This window comes from Schistosoma haematobium, chromosome 2 (assembly GCF_000699445.3).
Source record: "Schistosoma haematobium chromosome 2, whole genome shotgun sequence".
Lineage (NCBI taxonomy): Eukaryota > Metazoa > Platyhelminthes > Trematoda > Strigeidida > Schistosomatidae > Schistosoma > Schistosoma haematobium.
In genome coordinates, this window is record NC_067197.1 from 5490316 (window position 1) to 5506952 (window position 16637).

General features: G+C 35.9%; 1 protein-coding gene across 1 annotated transcript in view; it reads right to left on the bottom strand.

The window, feature by feature from the left end:
• Window positions 1-7438, bottom strand: part of MS3_00010728 (uncharacterized protein) — a 71484-nt gene extending 64046 nt beyond the window's left edge. Inside the window, exons 1-3 of the mRNA XM_051219123.1 lie at window positions 7186-7438; window positions 5090-5654; window positions 2256-2372 (exon numbers count right to left, since the gene is read on the bottom strand). Of these exons, the coding sequence (XP_051067322.1) occupies window positions 2256-2372; window positions 5090-5654; window positions 7186-7248 (745 nt within the window). The 5' untranslated portion in view covers window positions 7249-7438. The remainder of the gene's footprint in view (window positions 1-2255; window positions 2373-5089; window positions 5655-7185) is intronic.
• Window positions 7439-16637: the final 9199 nt, after the last annotated feature.

Here is a 16637-nt window from a genome sequence, read left to right on the forward strand (position 1 = left end):
ACTTTCTTCCAACCATCTCCAACATCGGTTAGCATTGCACGTCGTGGTAATCGGTGTTCAGGCATACGTAACACGTGGCCCAACCATCTCAGTCGATGAAGATTAACAAACTCATCAACTGATTTACCATCATTCCCTAATACCCTGCGTCTAACCTCACTATTACTCATACCAACATCTCAATGAATACGAGTCGGTCAAAGTGCCTACTTGAATCTTGGTCATATTTTAGCTTGAGCACATATATATTCGATAAATTCTAATGCATCTCTAAAATTTCGTTCAAACTGGATAAAGTGAGAAATAAAAGATTCTATGAAGAGCACTGGAATTAAACTACAATAACTTCAAGCAGTAATAGGTGGCACGAATGGGAGAATCAAAAATAATAAGTCGTCAGTAAATAATAACTTACTCAAAATAGATTAAAATAACAAGAATGTATTTGTTTGTCGCAGTCATTTAAAACAACTTATTCATCTAGAAACATCATTTGTGTTGATATATCTTCTTCTAATGACTAAGCCTAGAATGACAACTTATCAGCCAAACAAATCAGCATAGAAATCAGGGCACCCCCAAAAAAGGATCTACCTGATCTATACAACCAGCTTTTATCATTTTATTATTTTTTTCATTGTCTGTCGATGTTTTGCACCAGTGTTGAAAAGTTTCACAATTTGCACTATAGTGTTACTATCCGAAACCTTGCATTATTGAATCCGATCAATCTAAACATTTTGTCTAAGATTTCGAACAGAGATTTCTTGTTACTATCAGAAGTCCCCGACCAAAAAGAAACCTTCACACCTAAACAACAGTTGAGTTTAATTGCCTCTGCAGATTAAATTGTTGACATGTTTCAACCTTCATCAATGTAACTCAATGGTTAACTTCTAGTATTCCTGTTCTGATAAACTAAGGGTCTTCACACCAACCACTATAGCAAAGTTACGAGAAAAGCTAATGATTGATTTCATTGTTTGGCAAGGTCTGTGCGTGGCCTAGATGGATTGTTAAAGATAGTGACAGACAATGATGAATGAAGATATGAATAAGAGCCGTTCATATAGATAAAGTTTAAATTATCAATACATTTTAGTAAACTTTAGAAAATCTCCTAGAAAAAAAACCGAAAATTCAAATTAATTAGACCTTAGATTCACTTGGTGTTGTTTTGCCTGCATCTTCCCATTGTTATTTAGGACTGCAATTGATCAGTCTCATTTTGGCATATATGCATCTTGTGCGAATTGCCTCGATATAGCCATAAGTCACAAACTTTTTAAGTAAAGAGTGAACATCAACTCTGCGATGTATGTACATCCAGTTGACGAGCCCCAAATAGGACGAAACGCGCGTCCTGGATTCCACTGCTAGCCACTATCCATTTTTGTCTAATTAGGTCTTGTTTATATAAACCCACTTATAGAATAGAAGTAATTATTTAACGGTAAAAACGATGAGTGTTTTTTTAAACATTTACACGGGTAATTGATCATTACCGACAGTATATACAATATTTCTTAATAACATACTTTGTACAGATCAAAAAACAATAGTAACAATCATGTGTGCTTGTGTGATATTTCTTTACAGTCGCCGGTTTAAAAACAAATCAGATAATGTATCACGTGGCTAGACTTTAATTCCAATGTCCAATACGAGTTATTAAAAGTTGCAGAAACTTAAGACTTACTATAAACAACTCTAATAACATAGTAACACTGGTATAAATTCCAATGGAAAAGTATGAATCGTAAGTGAGTAAATGAAATAATATTGATCCGATCTTTTTATTTTTTAAAAGACTTTAAATAAACAATAATAGTAAAATATATAAAGTACGTTAAAAAGAACTCAGCAGTAAAATTATTTTTTTTATGTATAAAATTGTTATTTAATGATAACAGCATAGATTGATTTAAATGAAGCATAATTGCCAAATGTATACAAAAACTATATCTAAATAATTTTATCACTGTCGTGTACTTGTCTTTGAGCCATATTATAAGTGTAAGGACTAATGATACTACTTGGTTACTTAAACAGAAGTAAGCGGAACGGGGTAGATGAAATTCGAAAACTTTATCCATATTCAAACTATTTGAATATTAACAGAAAGGCAAATGAAATATATTGTAAATTAAACAGGGGTTTTTAATAAATTCATATTTCTTTGAGAGTAGAAACAACTGAGGACATATATTTCTGTGCCCATAAAGGTGGAGAAATTATTAAACTTGAAAACTCACTGTATTTGCGTGAAGCAACAACAGGATGCACAGTTTCTTTATTTCCAAAAGAAGAGGTATGTGGATAGGAATAGTCGCTATCACCATCACCCCACCAGCTTGGTTGTCCATAAAGTTCTGTAAAATACAAAATTATTTCACATGAGCAGGAAATTTGACCTCCAATGATTCTTGAAATATTTTTGATATCCATTAAAAATGAGACGTTAACAATCGAAATGACGATTTTGACTTCTTGAGTTCGTTTACTCTTGAGAAACCGGAGTAGATGAGATGAGGTTGAATATTTATATCATCCCTTATACAAACAACTTATCTAAACGCTGAGTACATCAAACATGTACTAGAAACATTAAGATTACAATTTAATTACAAATAATTTCTAATCTAGATCGGTTCATGATTTAAAAGAAATTCAAAAATCTACACAACCTCATACTGACAATTATTATATGCCCATTAATGACTAGCTTCGAGAAGAAAATTCTCTCAGTACTAGCGCGGAGCTTTGATCAGTGAAGTTCAACAGTGTCGGGTGTGAGGCAATTACCAATCGAAGATAATTGAAGATGGCCGAGCAATATCATGGGTTGGTTGGAGTTAGACATTAACATAGCTGGATGCCGACTTAGTGGTCTAGAGGTTAAGAGTTTCGGAGAGAGACAAAATATCCTGTGTCCGATTCCTTGTGATGGGATCATGAATGCGCATCTCTGGGGAGTCCTATACTAGGAAAAAACGGCCGTCCAGTGTTTCCAGGTTTCCAATGATCGCCTAAATTAAAATAATTCATGATTTCAATGAAATTTAACAATCTCCACAACCCTATACTGAAAAATACCTTTTAATCTTTTGAATATATGCATGACCTGTTAGCGAAATCAAGTCGCAGAATTAAGAGATACCTAAGTTATTCTTCGGGACAACTAAATATTACCACAAATCCTTACGCAGTAATTTCAAAACTTGACTAGTCAATTATAGTACTTTTTACTTGACATTAATTACCTGGTTGTTGCCTTGTCGTATAAATTAACCTTTCATTATTGTTTTCACTTCAAGGATTTAGATCAATAGGTTCCACCCTAATAACTAAAGAATTATTATCCTGAAAACAAGAAGCCTTTGATGAAAAGTTCTTAGGAGGATTCCGTACTGAATGGAAAGATTTAGAGCTTAAGTGGATACTTTTGGTATTGTTAAGTTCTCCGAGCTGAATGTTTTAATTGTGCAGCTTTCATTTTCATTCTGGAAAACGTCGTTACTGCTTGCTGCATGGATGTAAGCGATGACGATGTTTCCCGGAACGACAATGAAAGCTCCACAATCAAACCATCTAGCCCAGAGAACTCGACAACATCAAGAGAATTCTGTATTGTTATCAGAATGGGGGTTTGTGGAAATTGTAGTAATTTTAATAGTTGAATTCATTAGTCGATCTAAGCTAGATCACCATCGAAAACCTGAAAGCACTGGACGGCCGCGTGAGGGATCATGGATGCGTACTGTTGAGGTGTCCCATACTAGGACAAAACAGCCGTCCAGGCTTTCAATAGTGGTCTAGCTTTAATCGACTTATGAATTCAACTATCAAAATTCTATATTGCTTGATCAGATGACTAAATTAGATATATGGCTAAAATGGGAATTCGCACTATATTGGATTAAATATGTCTAGCAATTGAAGAATAGTAAACAGGCTATGGCGTCTAGATAAAAATTAGATTCCTCGTGAACTTAAAAATGTGGAGAATAATTTCAAAGATAGAACCGCACTTTATTTCATTCTTTTTTGACGTATAGTTGCAATTCACTGGATTATTTTTTAAATAAAAAGATGTCCAAGACAAGCATTCTCGAAAGAGTGGTAGTACTTCCTTTTTTTAACACTAAGCTTACTAGTAAAAAAAACAGTAGACACACCTAATTCGAAAACTACCACACTGTAAACGTTTTACTCATTTTATCATAAAAATTTATTTCCCACACAAATAAATAAGTGATCCTAGGAATGCAAATGTGGTGTGGTAACTTGAGCCGACACATATGTATCAGGTAATTATTATTGGCCTTATTACATTACATACGACTGACTGAATTTATTCACAAACAACTTAATTTAAGTGAGCCACAAAATATTATATGATCAGATAATTTTGGTTTGGTTGTTTCTCAGCATAGAAGTTCTAAATAATACATCAAATGATACAGTATTGATTAGTTACTTTAGATGAATGACTTTCAAACTGTCAGTAACTTGGATGGTCGGTTAACGTTATAGGCTTTTATACAACATGTAGTTTGAAGCACAAATCTATGAATAATTGCTGGGCTGAATTTCAAAGAAAATGATAGGTATAATTACGCTGGAACCAAATGCTGTCTATATCCCTGGTACTTTTCCCTTGTATCATATCCTTATATAATTTTTATATATATATTGCTATCACTAAAGTAAATGCTTCTATGGATTTGATGTTTATCTTATTGTGCTAATGGCAACTTTGACCGATGCATATATATGCCTGGTCCTACGTTGTAGATGACTGACTGACTGAGTTTTCATGAAAGTTTTGTTTCTCAAACCTACCAGCCGACTATATCACATCTTAACGATGTATTGGAAGTTGAGGTAAATAGATCACTCTTTAATTAGACACAAAATGATTAAAAATTAGCACCTAAATTTATGAACCATGACCTGTCCAACTCACAGTGGTATCATCATATGGAACTTTAAAATGCCTTTAATATGAATCCAATACATAATCTTAAAATGATGAAGAATGAACCTACCATACCACTCGTAAAAAAATTTATTTAGCTGTGACTACCTTTTACACTCTTCCTGGATGCTATTAATGATAAGTTAGTTTCTCTGGTTGTCAAAGAAAAGACAGGGTCTGAGCTTCCGATAGTTGAGGCAGAGATGTAATCTGTAATGGGGTGCTGTGAAACGCTATCACGTAGACTGTATTTTGGCTTTCGAAAACTTTTAACTACATCTGGACAGTTTGGATTTGATATATCACCAGAGACTGAGTTTGCTCTTTCTGATGGAGTCATATTTTGCAGATCAGGATTCCGTACATTTGTGATAGGGGCAAGTTCGCGTTTTTGGTCAGCAACAGTGGAATCAATTTCAGATAGGTTAATTAATGTTTGATTGTTTGAGTCAATAAGTAGATTCAAAAGCAGATTTTCGGGAGAAACAGAATCCAACTGATCATTTTCAAAGGGTGGGCTTTGAACTAAAGAGAAAACACCATCTTGTTGAAGTGACAAAGGACTAGGAGGTTTATCTTCAATAATTTCGGGTTCTGAATTATGACTACCACTAATTTCGCTGCTAGTGGATACACCGATAATCACTGAATTACATGAATGTTCATGCCTTCTCTGCAAAGTCGAAGTACAACACAAGAGTATTTGAAGTTAACAAAGTATTAATACATCATGATATCTAGCAATAAAGGTACTGTGTCAGTAAAAATACCGAGTAAAAATGAACCGACCTACAAAGAGGAATGATCATAACACGGTCAATATTCATGTAAAAGTCGTGTAAAGCTATACAGCAAACATTACACAGAAGTAATAATAGAAGGCAAACCAGTTCAAAAATATAGTCCACGAAAGTTTAAACACGGCATAACCTTGTTGTTGACGATTAAATGGAAATCGCCCTGAAGATAAAGCATAATGTTGACAAATACCTGATACATGTTGACACATTTTGGGTTTTGCAGATGTGAGTAACGTTTTATTGTCCTCCAAACCTATTGGCGCAATATTTTTAGATGATAACTGGTGTTTACTAAAATTATATGTATTTAAAACCAGAAAAGTGGAGAGTATACTTTTCAAAATGGTAAAAGTTGGAACACGTACTCATTTTGAAGACAGGTAATCGCAGATGGTGGGAGCTCTTGTGACGATTGCAAATAAAAGATTACTGACGTGTGACAACACATTTCGCCCTTCATTAAGATAAATAAAGTGCCAGGCATTAGGCTGTTTTTGTGCCTTAGAAACGTCAACCTGACAGCAACTATCAGGTAAGTGCATCGATTACAGATGGATCACTACTTTGGTCAGAACTTGATTTCTTGGGTTGAAGACATTTTAAATCTTTGATTTTCATTGTTGTCGTGATGATGGTGTCAACCAATATTTGACAGTAACGTGATACGATCAATTTTGATGTCAATATGGGGTATATGGTTTCTGTTGAGATCTTAACGAAAAGAATTTTCTTGGAACTCAGGATTCCAAATAAGCAACCGTCATACTGATTATGACCTTATCACTAATAATGAACGGAAGCCCAGATACGAAAATTTTGTAGTATATCAATCTCCCAATTTTGGGGAAAATTTGGCCCGTTTTGGGGAAGCCACTGTAAAAATTTTTGGGGAAATGATGCCAAAACCCCAATATTTTTCCTAGATTTCCCCAGAATTTTATTACACCTTGGGGAAATCGGTTTGTATTTATTAATAAAATCCACAAATTTTTTTACATAAACACTGTTTATTTACTGCCTACATTTTCTACATGACTTGTAAAAACTGAGTCATCTTATTGTTCGCTGAGTTGGTGTATTATCTAACTCGAATGCTTTATATGTACACTGCATATATCACTGGCTAATCCTTTGAAATGTAGAACATTCCAACTCCAATTATATTAACACTGATAGTCGACGAAATACATGTGAAGTAAATTGAATATGTATTTCATTGACATCAAAAACCTTTGGTTATTATGAAGTCAGTAAAGTAGACATACAACAGGTACCCCTAAGATGAGGAATTACCCCTGGAAAACCATTTAAAGACATGTTTCAAAGTTAGAACAGCCCATAAAAACGAAATTTTAGTTTAGATCAGCACATTTAGACCGTTTTCAAGCAGTGTCAAGTACTTACAATATCAGGTTGGCTTTGGTTACTACAGCTTTTCCGCGGGCTAAGTGAATGATGACTTGACATCACAGGGTCAATGTTGAATTACAGGAAGGAAAAACTCAGCTTGCATGGGGTATAATTGATAATTCAAAATTGATTTTGTAAGCCGCTATAGATTCTGATATCATATTCTCTGTAAGGATGTAAGATAACGGTGTAGGTAACACTAACACATTGCATACAACAAACAATAAGTACCGCAACATTGAAAAAAGGTGCTAAATAAGTAGATAACATGAGATTGTTTAAAACACACATCAAATCGAACGAATATCTATAGAAAAGCTCGTATTCAGTTACTTTCTTTCCAAAAAGGCTTTTACATGAACGTTATCAACCAAATGTTGTGATTGATTTTTATTGCTACTTGAAAAATTAGGTGTTTTGATAAGATTTATGAAGTCAGTTTGAGTGTCCAAAAGTCATACATTTTGGCACGCAATTTAGTCTCTTTTTTTGTGAAATGTGAGGAATAAATCATCAAGGACCAAACGTGAGTTTGTAGTTGTATTGGTTGTCAATTAAACGATTCATAAAACAGAACAGAAGATAGCCGGGAAGACTTATATTCGATATCAATATTTAATGCCATGGAGAAGATCGGAACTGGTGAACGCGGGAATTGAGAATTGAGACGGCATAGCTCAGCCATTCAGGTGTAGTCATTGCATTTAACTCTTTTCTTTTCAAATAAACATATTATCCTATCCTCGGCTCAGACGTGTTCTTCAGAAGTTCTAAACATCGTATCGCTGACATTCACGGTAGGACAAGTTAGTATACGCAAATGTGTGATTTCTACGGTGAATATTATTTATTACCTAGTCACAATGGTAAATCTTCAATTTTGAGAATAAGTCTATTATTCTAGTAACAAGGATAAATGCAGTTAATGCTGACACAAACCCTTGTTTTGTAAGTTTGTGGTCCTCGTTCACTCGATAAGTATCTTACCAAATGGTTTATTCGGAATTTGGTAAGAATGCGTAGATGAAACAAACTGCTATCACCTTTATGTATGCACAAAAAGTCTCAGGAAGAGTTCTTCCATAAATGAAAAGTTTAACTTATTAGTTCGGTGCTTCTAGAACCTGAAATAGCGAAATTTCAGCTATAAATTGAGAAATAAGTAAAGGAAAGTACGATAATTAGAGGAAATTAAATCAATGTACTAACTAAGAATTACCGAAACTGTGCAATTCGAAGCAGCTAGAACTAGATGATTATATAAGAATATATTATATTTGGAACTCGTAACCATTGGACAATCAGGTACACAGGAATCATTAGTTCGTAAAAATAACACAGACGAATCGTGAAATAATTCAAATCAAAGTAAATGTCAGACCTTCATTTACACATATCTTCAGAAGTTCCCATTTGGCGCTTATCTAGAAATAATTTTACGGTTTTCGAAATGCCATCACAAAAATTTTCATAGATATGCTGTACATTGTCTTGTATGACAAACTCTTAAAGTCAAGCCGTTTTAAACATCGTATAAAACCAAATTATATTACAGTTCGGTAAGGTTGAAGAAGATTGAACACATCATTCGCAACTCAATTTTACTGCGCATGAAAAGGCATTTGACAGTGTAGATAGGAGGACATTACGGAAACTTCTTCGACACTACGGAGTTCCTCAGATGATTGTCAACATTATCCGGAACTCATACGACGGACTACAGTGCAAAGTAGTGCATGGAGGACAGCTGACAGATGCATTCCAAGTAAGGACCGGAGTCAGACAAGGCTGTTTACTCTCTCCCTTCCTCTTTCTTCTGGTGGTCGACTGGACTATGAAGACCTCAACATCTGAGAGAAAACACGGAATACAATGGACAACTCAGAATCAATTGGACGATTTGGACTTCGCAGATGACCTAGCCCTTTTATCGCATACACTTGAACAAATGCAGATAAAGACAGGCAGTGTAGCAGTAGTCTCTGCATCAGTAGGCCTCAACGTACACAAGAGGAAAGCCAAGGTCCTCAAATACAATACGGAGAACAGCAGTCCAATCACTCTTGATGGCGAAACTCTGGAAGATGTAGGATCCTTCACGTACCTGCGAAGCATCATTGATGAACAAGGAGGATCAGATGTAGACGTAAAGGCAAGGATTGGCAAAGCAAGGGTCGCTTTCCTACAATTGAAGAATATATGAAAATCAAAACAACTTTCAACCAATATCAAATTGAGAATCTTCAATACGAATGTCAAAGCAGTTCTACTGTACGGAGCTGAAACTTGGAGTAGAACCACAACCATCATTCAGAAGGTGGAAGTATTTACAAATAGTTGTCTACGCAAGATACTCAACATCCATTGAACGGATATCGTCAGCAACAGCCTTCTGTGGGAGAGAACAAACCAGCTTCCGGCTGAAGAAGAAATTAGGGAAAGACGATGGAAATGGATAGGACATACATTACGCGAATCGTCAAACTGCATCACGGGACAAGCCCTAACTTGGAATCCTGAAGGGAAGCGTAAAAGAGGAAGGACAAAGAACACATTACGTCGGGAAATAGAAGCGGACATGAAAAGGATCAATAGGAACTGGAAGGAGCTGGAAAGGATTGCTCAGGACAGGGTTGGATGGCGAATGCTGATGACCGGCCAACACTCCTTCACGAGGAGTAACAGGCGTAAGCAAGTAAGTACGTATGTCCTAATCTAAATTCTTCAGGTTGGGGTCAGAGGATTTTACTCCTGATTTCAACCCCTATCAAGGTTGGTCTATGCAAAAATTGCTCCAGGAATTATATTTCTGATTTTAAAAATTCTTGACATAGTGAGCATTTTTTGAGGGTTTTTAGTCATGTACTGAAGAAAGTCCTGAAAGATTTAGAGAGACGCTACGTAGGCTTCTGGAGATTAGGTCCATGATAATCTGTGCTTCATGAACCGCAGGGATCTAGCGTTTCCCAGGCAAAGATATACCGGTGATTTTCTTCAGGTTAAAGATAGGATATTCGAACCTCCTACAAACTGTGGAGTAGATCAATACCTCCATTTTACTACCGAAATCCTTGTCCTTCTATTTATAGGAAAATATTTTTCAGTTTTACAACCTATTACTATTTTAGAATAAAATTGAGGGCCGAAGATGTCCATGGAGACGCAAATTCGAAACTTATTGAATGTAATGACTTTTGATCGTCACAATTTAAACATTTGACTGCTCTCTGATTGTTAACTCCAAGGGTCGGAATAGCGCCCGACTCAATATTATCAATTTTATACTATAGCAAACACAATGAGATCCTGTGTTATCCGGTTTTCAGTTTCACTTGACTGGAACAACGTAACAGCCCAACTTATATATTAACTTATTGCCGGTTGTTACTCCTCACTTCATATAGTGGGAAGGGGGCACGGATGAACTCGAGAAAGCTCACAGAAACTCAGAAACGGCCGATGATATTCTGTCCAATCATTTTTTGGAAGAATACCTAAGAATCCCTACGTATAGCTTCCCTACTGGACAAATGCTAATAACCCCATGTATTCTGATTAAAGAACTATAATAATGATTTCGTTTCTGATAAGAACCATAAATACCTGACAGTTTTGTGCCATAACTAACACTGCTTGGAATAGCATTTCTTTCATTTGTCTTCTGTCTTCTTATTTGCAACTTGGATGCTCACGTTTACGCGTCATAGTAAGAATCTAAGCTTTAGATAAACCACATGTGTGAAAGAAGGTAGACAAGTGACTAGGTCAAGCTCTAATTCATATCGTCAATAAGACCAGTTGGAGCGCGTGGTTCTAATTCAAACACAATCTTTCAGCACTTAATATCGAATGAATATAAATATAATGCCTACGCAAAATAAGGATGTAAATAAGTACTTGGTTTATAATGTTTTCTCACTACCAAGGCGTGTCCGTCCAACGTTTAGCTAATCAACATAAGTTGTTACCTCAGATCCCTCCTGGAATTGTCTTTAAAGGAATGTCGCCTTGATCAATTTATTTAACAAGATCTGCAAACTAATGCGGATTTGCCGACTCGTTCAGTGTTTGGCCTTCTTTTCTTCACAACCACTAGTCGGTCAGTACTTAAAGCTCACAGATGTGCTATGCTTTGCCAGTTTGTTGCCTTATTGCGGTATCATTCACCTTCTTTCTACATAAAATGCTAGGGTACTAAAGGAAAATACAGTACTGTCAACGGAGATGAAGTGTTGAACTATTTGTCTTAGTTTTTTGTCCCACGATTCCGTCTCCTGGTGCCAATATCACCATGTTGTGATCTCGTTAGTGTTTGTGTCATGTCGAACGTGCGGTTCATTGTTGTCAGCGAGAATATCCAAAGAAAGTATGAAAACTTTCACCTTGTGTTTGCTGTTTATACAGCTGTAATTGACATCACGATAATATTGATATACCAGTGAATGAACTAGTCGTAGTTGTTGAATAAACGGATTACTGTGTCACTGTTTGTCCAATAGTTTTGGTTTGGCAGGTAAGGTTAGGTAATTTCACTATATTTTATTGTCCATAAGGAATTCGACGTTCCTATCATGGTAACAGCCACAAATAACAAGTATTTGGTTCTATATTGGTGTTTAGTCTGGCTGAATACATTGTAATCTGAATGGAAATAGACATGATGTACATATAACAGGAAAGAATGTGAACTAAAACAGAACGAGGTCTAGAAATAATAGCAATGTGAGCCTGACGTGAGTTAAATTCATCACTTAACACTACCAAGTACATGACCTTTGGCTTATAACGACATGCTTTTATAACCTGGTCTGTAACAGTAGATACAGAACATATTCACTGACCAGGAATAATCAGAATATTTAGCGATAAAAATGATAAAAATACACGACGCTGCGTCCTAGAACTAAATAGGCTTCGTAGGGACAGCGAAATAATCGAATTCTTGTAGACTAGCCAATCGATCAGCCTGTTGTTTTGTTAAAATATCTCTGTACTAAATCACTCTTCATTGTCGTTATACCAACTTGTCTAACTCTCAAATAACCCTATTGTGGATATTCATTTTGGGTGTGTTAAGAACTAACCTAAACACTTGGACTTAAATGAGGATGGTACATGATGGATACCATCGACAAAATAAACTAACCTTCGTTAGCAATATCGTTTGTGTTGATGATTTTTTCAATTATTGAAGTTATGTGGGCTTCTTAAATGTTTGACGTACATATTTTGGTTGAGCTCGGAATATAATCCAGTAAATTTATAAACAATTATTTCAATTCGTTATTTATTACTGTAGTCTTGATATCCTCTACAATTAGCATGTATTTCATCACAGTTGGAAGAGTATTTCGTTTCCTCAGTTCACATAACAGTTCAAAACAATTTAAATGTAGAAATGTCATTGGCTGATGAACGACCTCACGCTGTACACAAAATTTCTTAGAAAATCATCCCTCATTTTGAAGGTCTGTTTAGTATTTAGGAAATCATCGATTTATATTTTTTGGTAAATGGAACTGACCATTTAAATTCTCTCAAGGTAAATAATGAATGCTTTATTCCATATTTTATTATCAGCAAACTATGAGAACCTCAACGCACAATACAATATTTCAACAAATTCCTCTTGCGCTTCCTATATGTCACAAATGTGTATACACTTACCAATTAAGTAAATTAGAATTTTCAAAATTGATCGAAATTTTCATAATACCATAAGGATTCACCTAAGATGCATCAGCTATAGGTCAAATGAAAAATAGTTTTGGTTTAACCAGTCCGTGAAATCTTTTCGAGGCTCAGAATATATACTAGACACGTTAAAGATCTTTCAATTTTATCCGTTGAGATACAGTCTATTATAATCTCATTTATTTCTCTCGATAGATATACAAGAAGAAAGATGTGAATATGGCGGATGGTGAATATGTGACGAAGTAGCACTTGTTAGTAGTTCACAAGATTTCAAATGTCTATCCCCTACCATGTTCGTAATGACATCAGTAGACTCGCAACTTGGTTTGCTAATTGCATTTTGACTTCCCCACAACACAAAGAAATCTCTCTTGAGCCCAGAAAAAGATGGTGGGGAACAGTAAGTGATAACAGGTATTATAAAGGTATCTAATAATCGTAAATGTAAATGTTCAGTACACTAGTATTAGCATTTGTTCCTAAGCACATGATCTTTGAGTTTGAACATACGATATCGGAAAAGACTCGTATTAGCCGTTAAACTCTTGGAGAAGGTTGAAAACGCTGAATATGGAGACACGTATTGGAAACAGTATGGCTCAAGCATGTGAGCGTGACCTCTCCATATAACCTCTTCCTTTCTATATTAAATATATCGTTCCATCCCTAGCCTGGATAAGTTTGTCAAAGTATCTTAAAACCTACAGTGCTGACTGTCGGGTAGAATGGATCGGCAGTGTGATCCCCACATAACATCTTACTGATCAGGTAGTTACATTGTAGCAAACCAAAAATTATGGATCAGTTCTGCTTTGCTAGTAGCGGAGATAAACGTTTTTAATACCTACAAAGACAGCGATCTGACAATGGTACTGTTAATCACACCAGTAAAAAAACATTTGCTGTGTGCATTGGACTACGGAAGCTAAAATTATATTGGTAATGGACGTGTAGTTGTATCGGTTACTAACCACACGATTCCCAAAGATGAACATATAATTATTAAGTAGACTGACGTCAGCATGTAACATTTAGAGTAAGTCGTTTACTGTAAACGCTGAAAAAAGAAACGAAGTGGCATGAATCGGTCAAGGAGGCGAGGTTTCTATAACCTCATTGTTTTTGTACCATATATATTACTGTACTTCAGCTTAAATAAGTCTTTCGGAAATGCTCGACGTCACACTGCTGATCATCGCGATAAGATGAGTCAGTGTAGATAAGTATATGACTTTCACGTAAGATCTTATAGATTAGGTAGTCACACCATGACAAATTTACGATTTTGGGTTTAGATCTTCTATTATAGTGGTATTAGTGCCGAAGGGAACGATAATTTTATAGATGTACGTAATCCCTCCTTTAACCATTGTCTAAAGAAAATACATAGACCACAAAAGCGACAACTGGTTTCGTCAATACCAATGACAATACTTTCACTTTCAAAGGTCTATAAACCAAGTGGATGTTAAATCGATACAATAACTATCAGAATTATCGAATTGTATTCCCCGTTCAGCAGGGAATGAGAAATTACATCAAACATAACTCTGACTATGCAGATCATTAACTCAGGTGATCTACATCGACGATTGTAAGATTACTCTAATTTTACGGAAACGGCGTGATTTCCTAGCTTACAATGAGGTCACAATATGTGGTTAATAAATAACGTGCATTTACTCCTCGTTGTATTTATGTAGTATGGCTACCTCGATTTCTGTACAACACAAATTAGGTTACTACAGAAATATGTTAGTAAGAGTATATACAGAAAAGAGTGCAACCACGACTATATAACGCAGTCCATGGCATGAAACTAATTTACGCTCTCCGGTTGTCAATGGTATCGATGAAGATTGACAACCTGTTTGATATTTGGTGATCTTGTAACGGCTTAGGTTGGTTGCTTAAGAGTTCACCTTGTAGGAAGCAATTTCCTACAGATTCAACTCTAAGCTAATCTCTAGACTGTCGAATACAGAGTCTTGGTTCAGCCAAAGTCAGAACAAGTAAGCAATTTGGCTCGATAAACTTTATCTGTTTCTAAAACGTGAATTAACACCATTGGTGTACAAAACAAACAGTACAGTCTATAAACACAGGGAAAAACAGAGACATAACGCACCGAACAGTAGCTAGAGAGTAGGAAAAATGAGTTAACAGAGCAAATATTGTTTTATAATAAACATCGAATTGTGATTGGTGAATAAATAAGACACAGTCATACAAGGTCAAGAAAAGTTAGTGTGGTGGTGAGCGTTTCACGTTACTGTTGGTGAGTTCGTTTATCGATCACATTTTACACACCTCAAACAACTATACACATGTCAAAACGGTATATTTCAAGTAGTCATTCACTTCCTTATTTTGCATAGGCGTTATATTTCCTGTTATCTTATATTGAATGTTGAAAGGCTTTGTTTGTCTGCAGAAATAATCCCACGCTCTACTGTGACTGCGCGAAGATCTAAATAAACACCTATTCACTACTTGTCTGGTTTCTTCTGTCGATAGCATGGGGGTTACCTAGAAGCACAAAAATCCCACTGTCGGATGATATGGTCAGGGCACAATAATATTTTATTGACCCTACAATAATTACCAGTTATAACAACTGATATAAGACTTGAGGCTGAAAATCTTTGGAAGCTATTAAAAGCTTGCACTGTATTTGTAGACCGCCTGAAGTTCAAAATATTGTTGCGAATAACGGCTTGAAAAGTAAGACCACTTTACTCTCTTTGGTCACAGATTAAGAGGTGACGTGATTTCGGCGTACTGAATAATAGGAAATGATTTTGGACCTAATATATCCTTTCCTTTTCTTTCCACTATATCTGGACATTTCAGAGGACATAGCAGGCGAGTAGAAAAGCCGAGAACGAACAGAATACCCGTGGCATTCAGGTTTTCATAGCGAGTCATAAATTCTTGGAACCTGTTGCCCAAAACAGTGATGTTCGCTCCTTCAACTGACTCATTCAAGAGAATATTAGACAGAGAAGATTGCTAGAAAGAATAAGGGGCCTTAGGCCTTCTGTCCTTACTCTATAAATCTGAATATGGTTAAATCATACTATAAGATGACGAAAGCAGTTAAGAAAGAAACGAATAAAAATTAGTCACAATATTTACCATGCAAGTAAACTGTGCACAAAACGTTTCAGTCCAGGTGCAAATGGAAGGCGGAGCTATTTCACAATAATATAAAAAAGCTATTTCTCTCTTTAAAATAATAAGGAAACCCGGAAGCTATTAAAGCGTAGGAAACACTTCTGGGAATTATTCTTGCTGACAGGTCATGCATCACTTAAGCGTGAGTACCAAAAATTCCGGAATATTTGTAAGAAAACCGTAGCTAAATCCCGTACCACTTACGAACGACAGTTAGTATATGATAGCCGTACTTGTCCGAAACGATTCTTTTCGTATGTTCAACGGCGAACAAAAGATAGTGATGGTACCCCCCCGTTACTGTTACACGAAAATTCAGAATTACTGGCTGAATCAGATCGAGCAAAAGCTCAGACTTTTTCAAACTATTTTAGCGAAGTCTACTCTACGATCATTGTAACAAATACTTGTCCCACTCACACCGAGATACTGACCATTAAATCTTTACAGGTGACTGGGGAAACTGTCCTTCCGTTGATAACTAACCTCAAAACTTGCAAGATACCGGGCCCTGACGGGTTACATCCACGGTTGCTGTCATCTCTTGCGGACATTACACTCTTCAACATGTC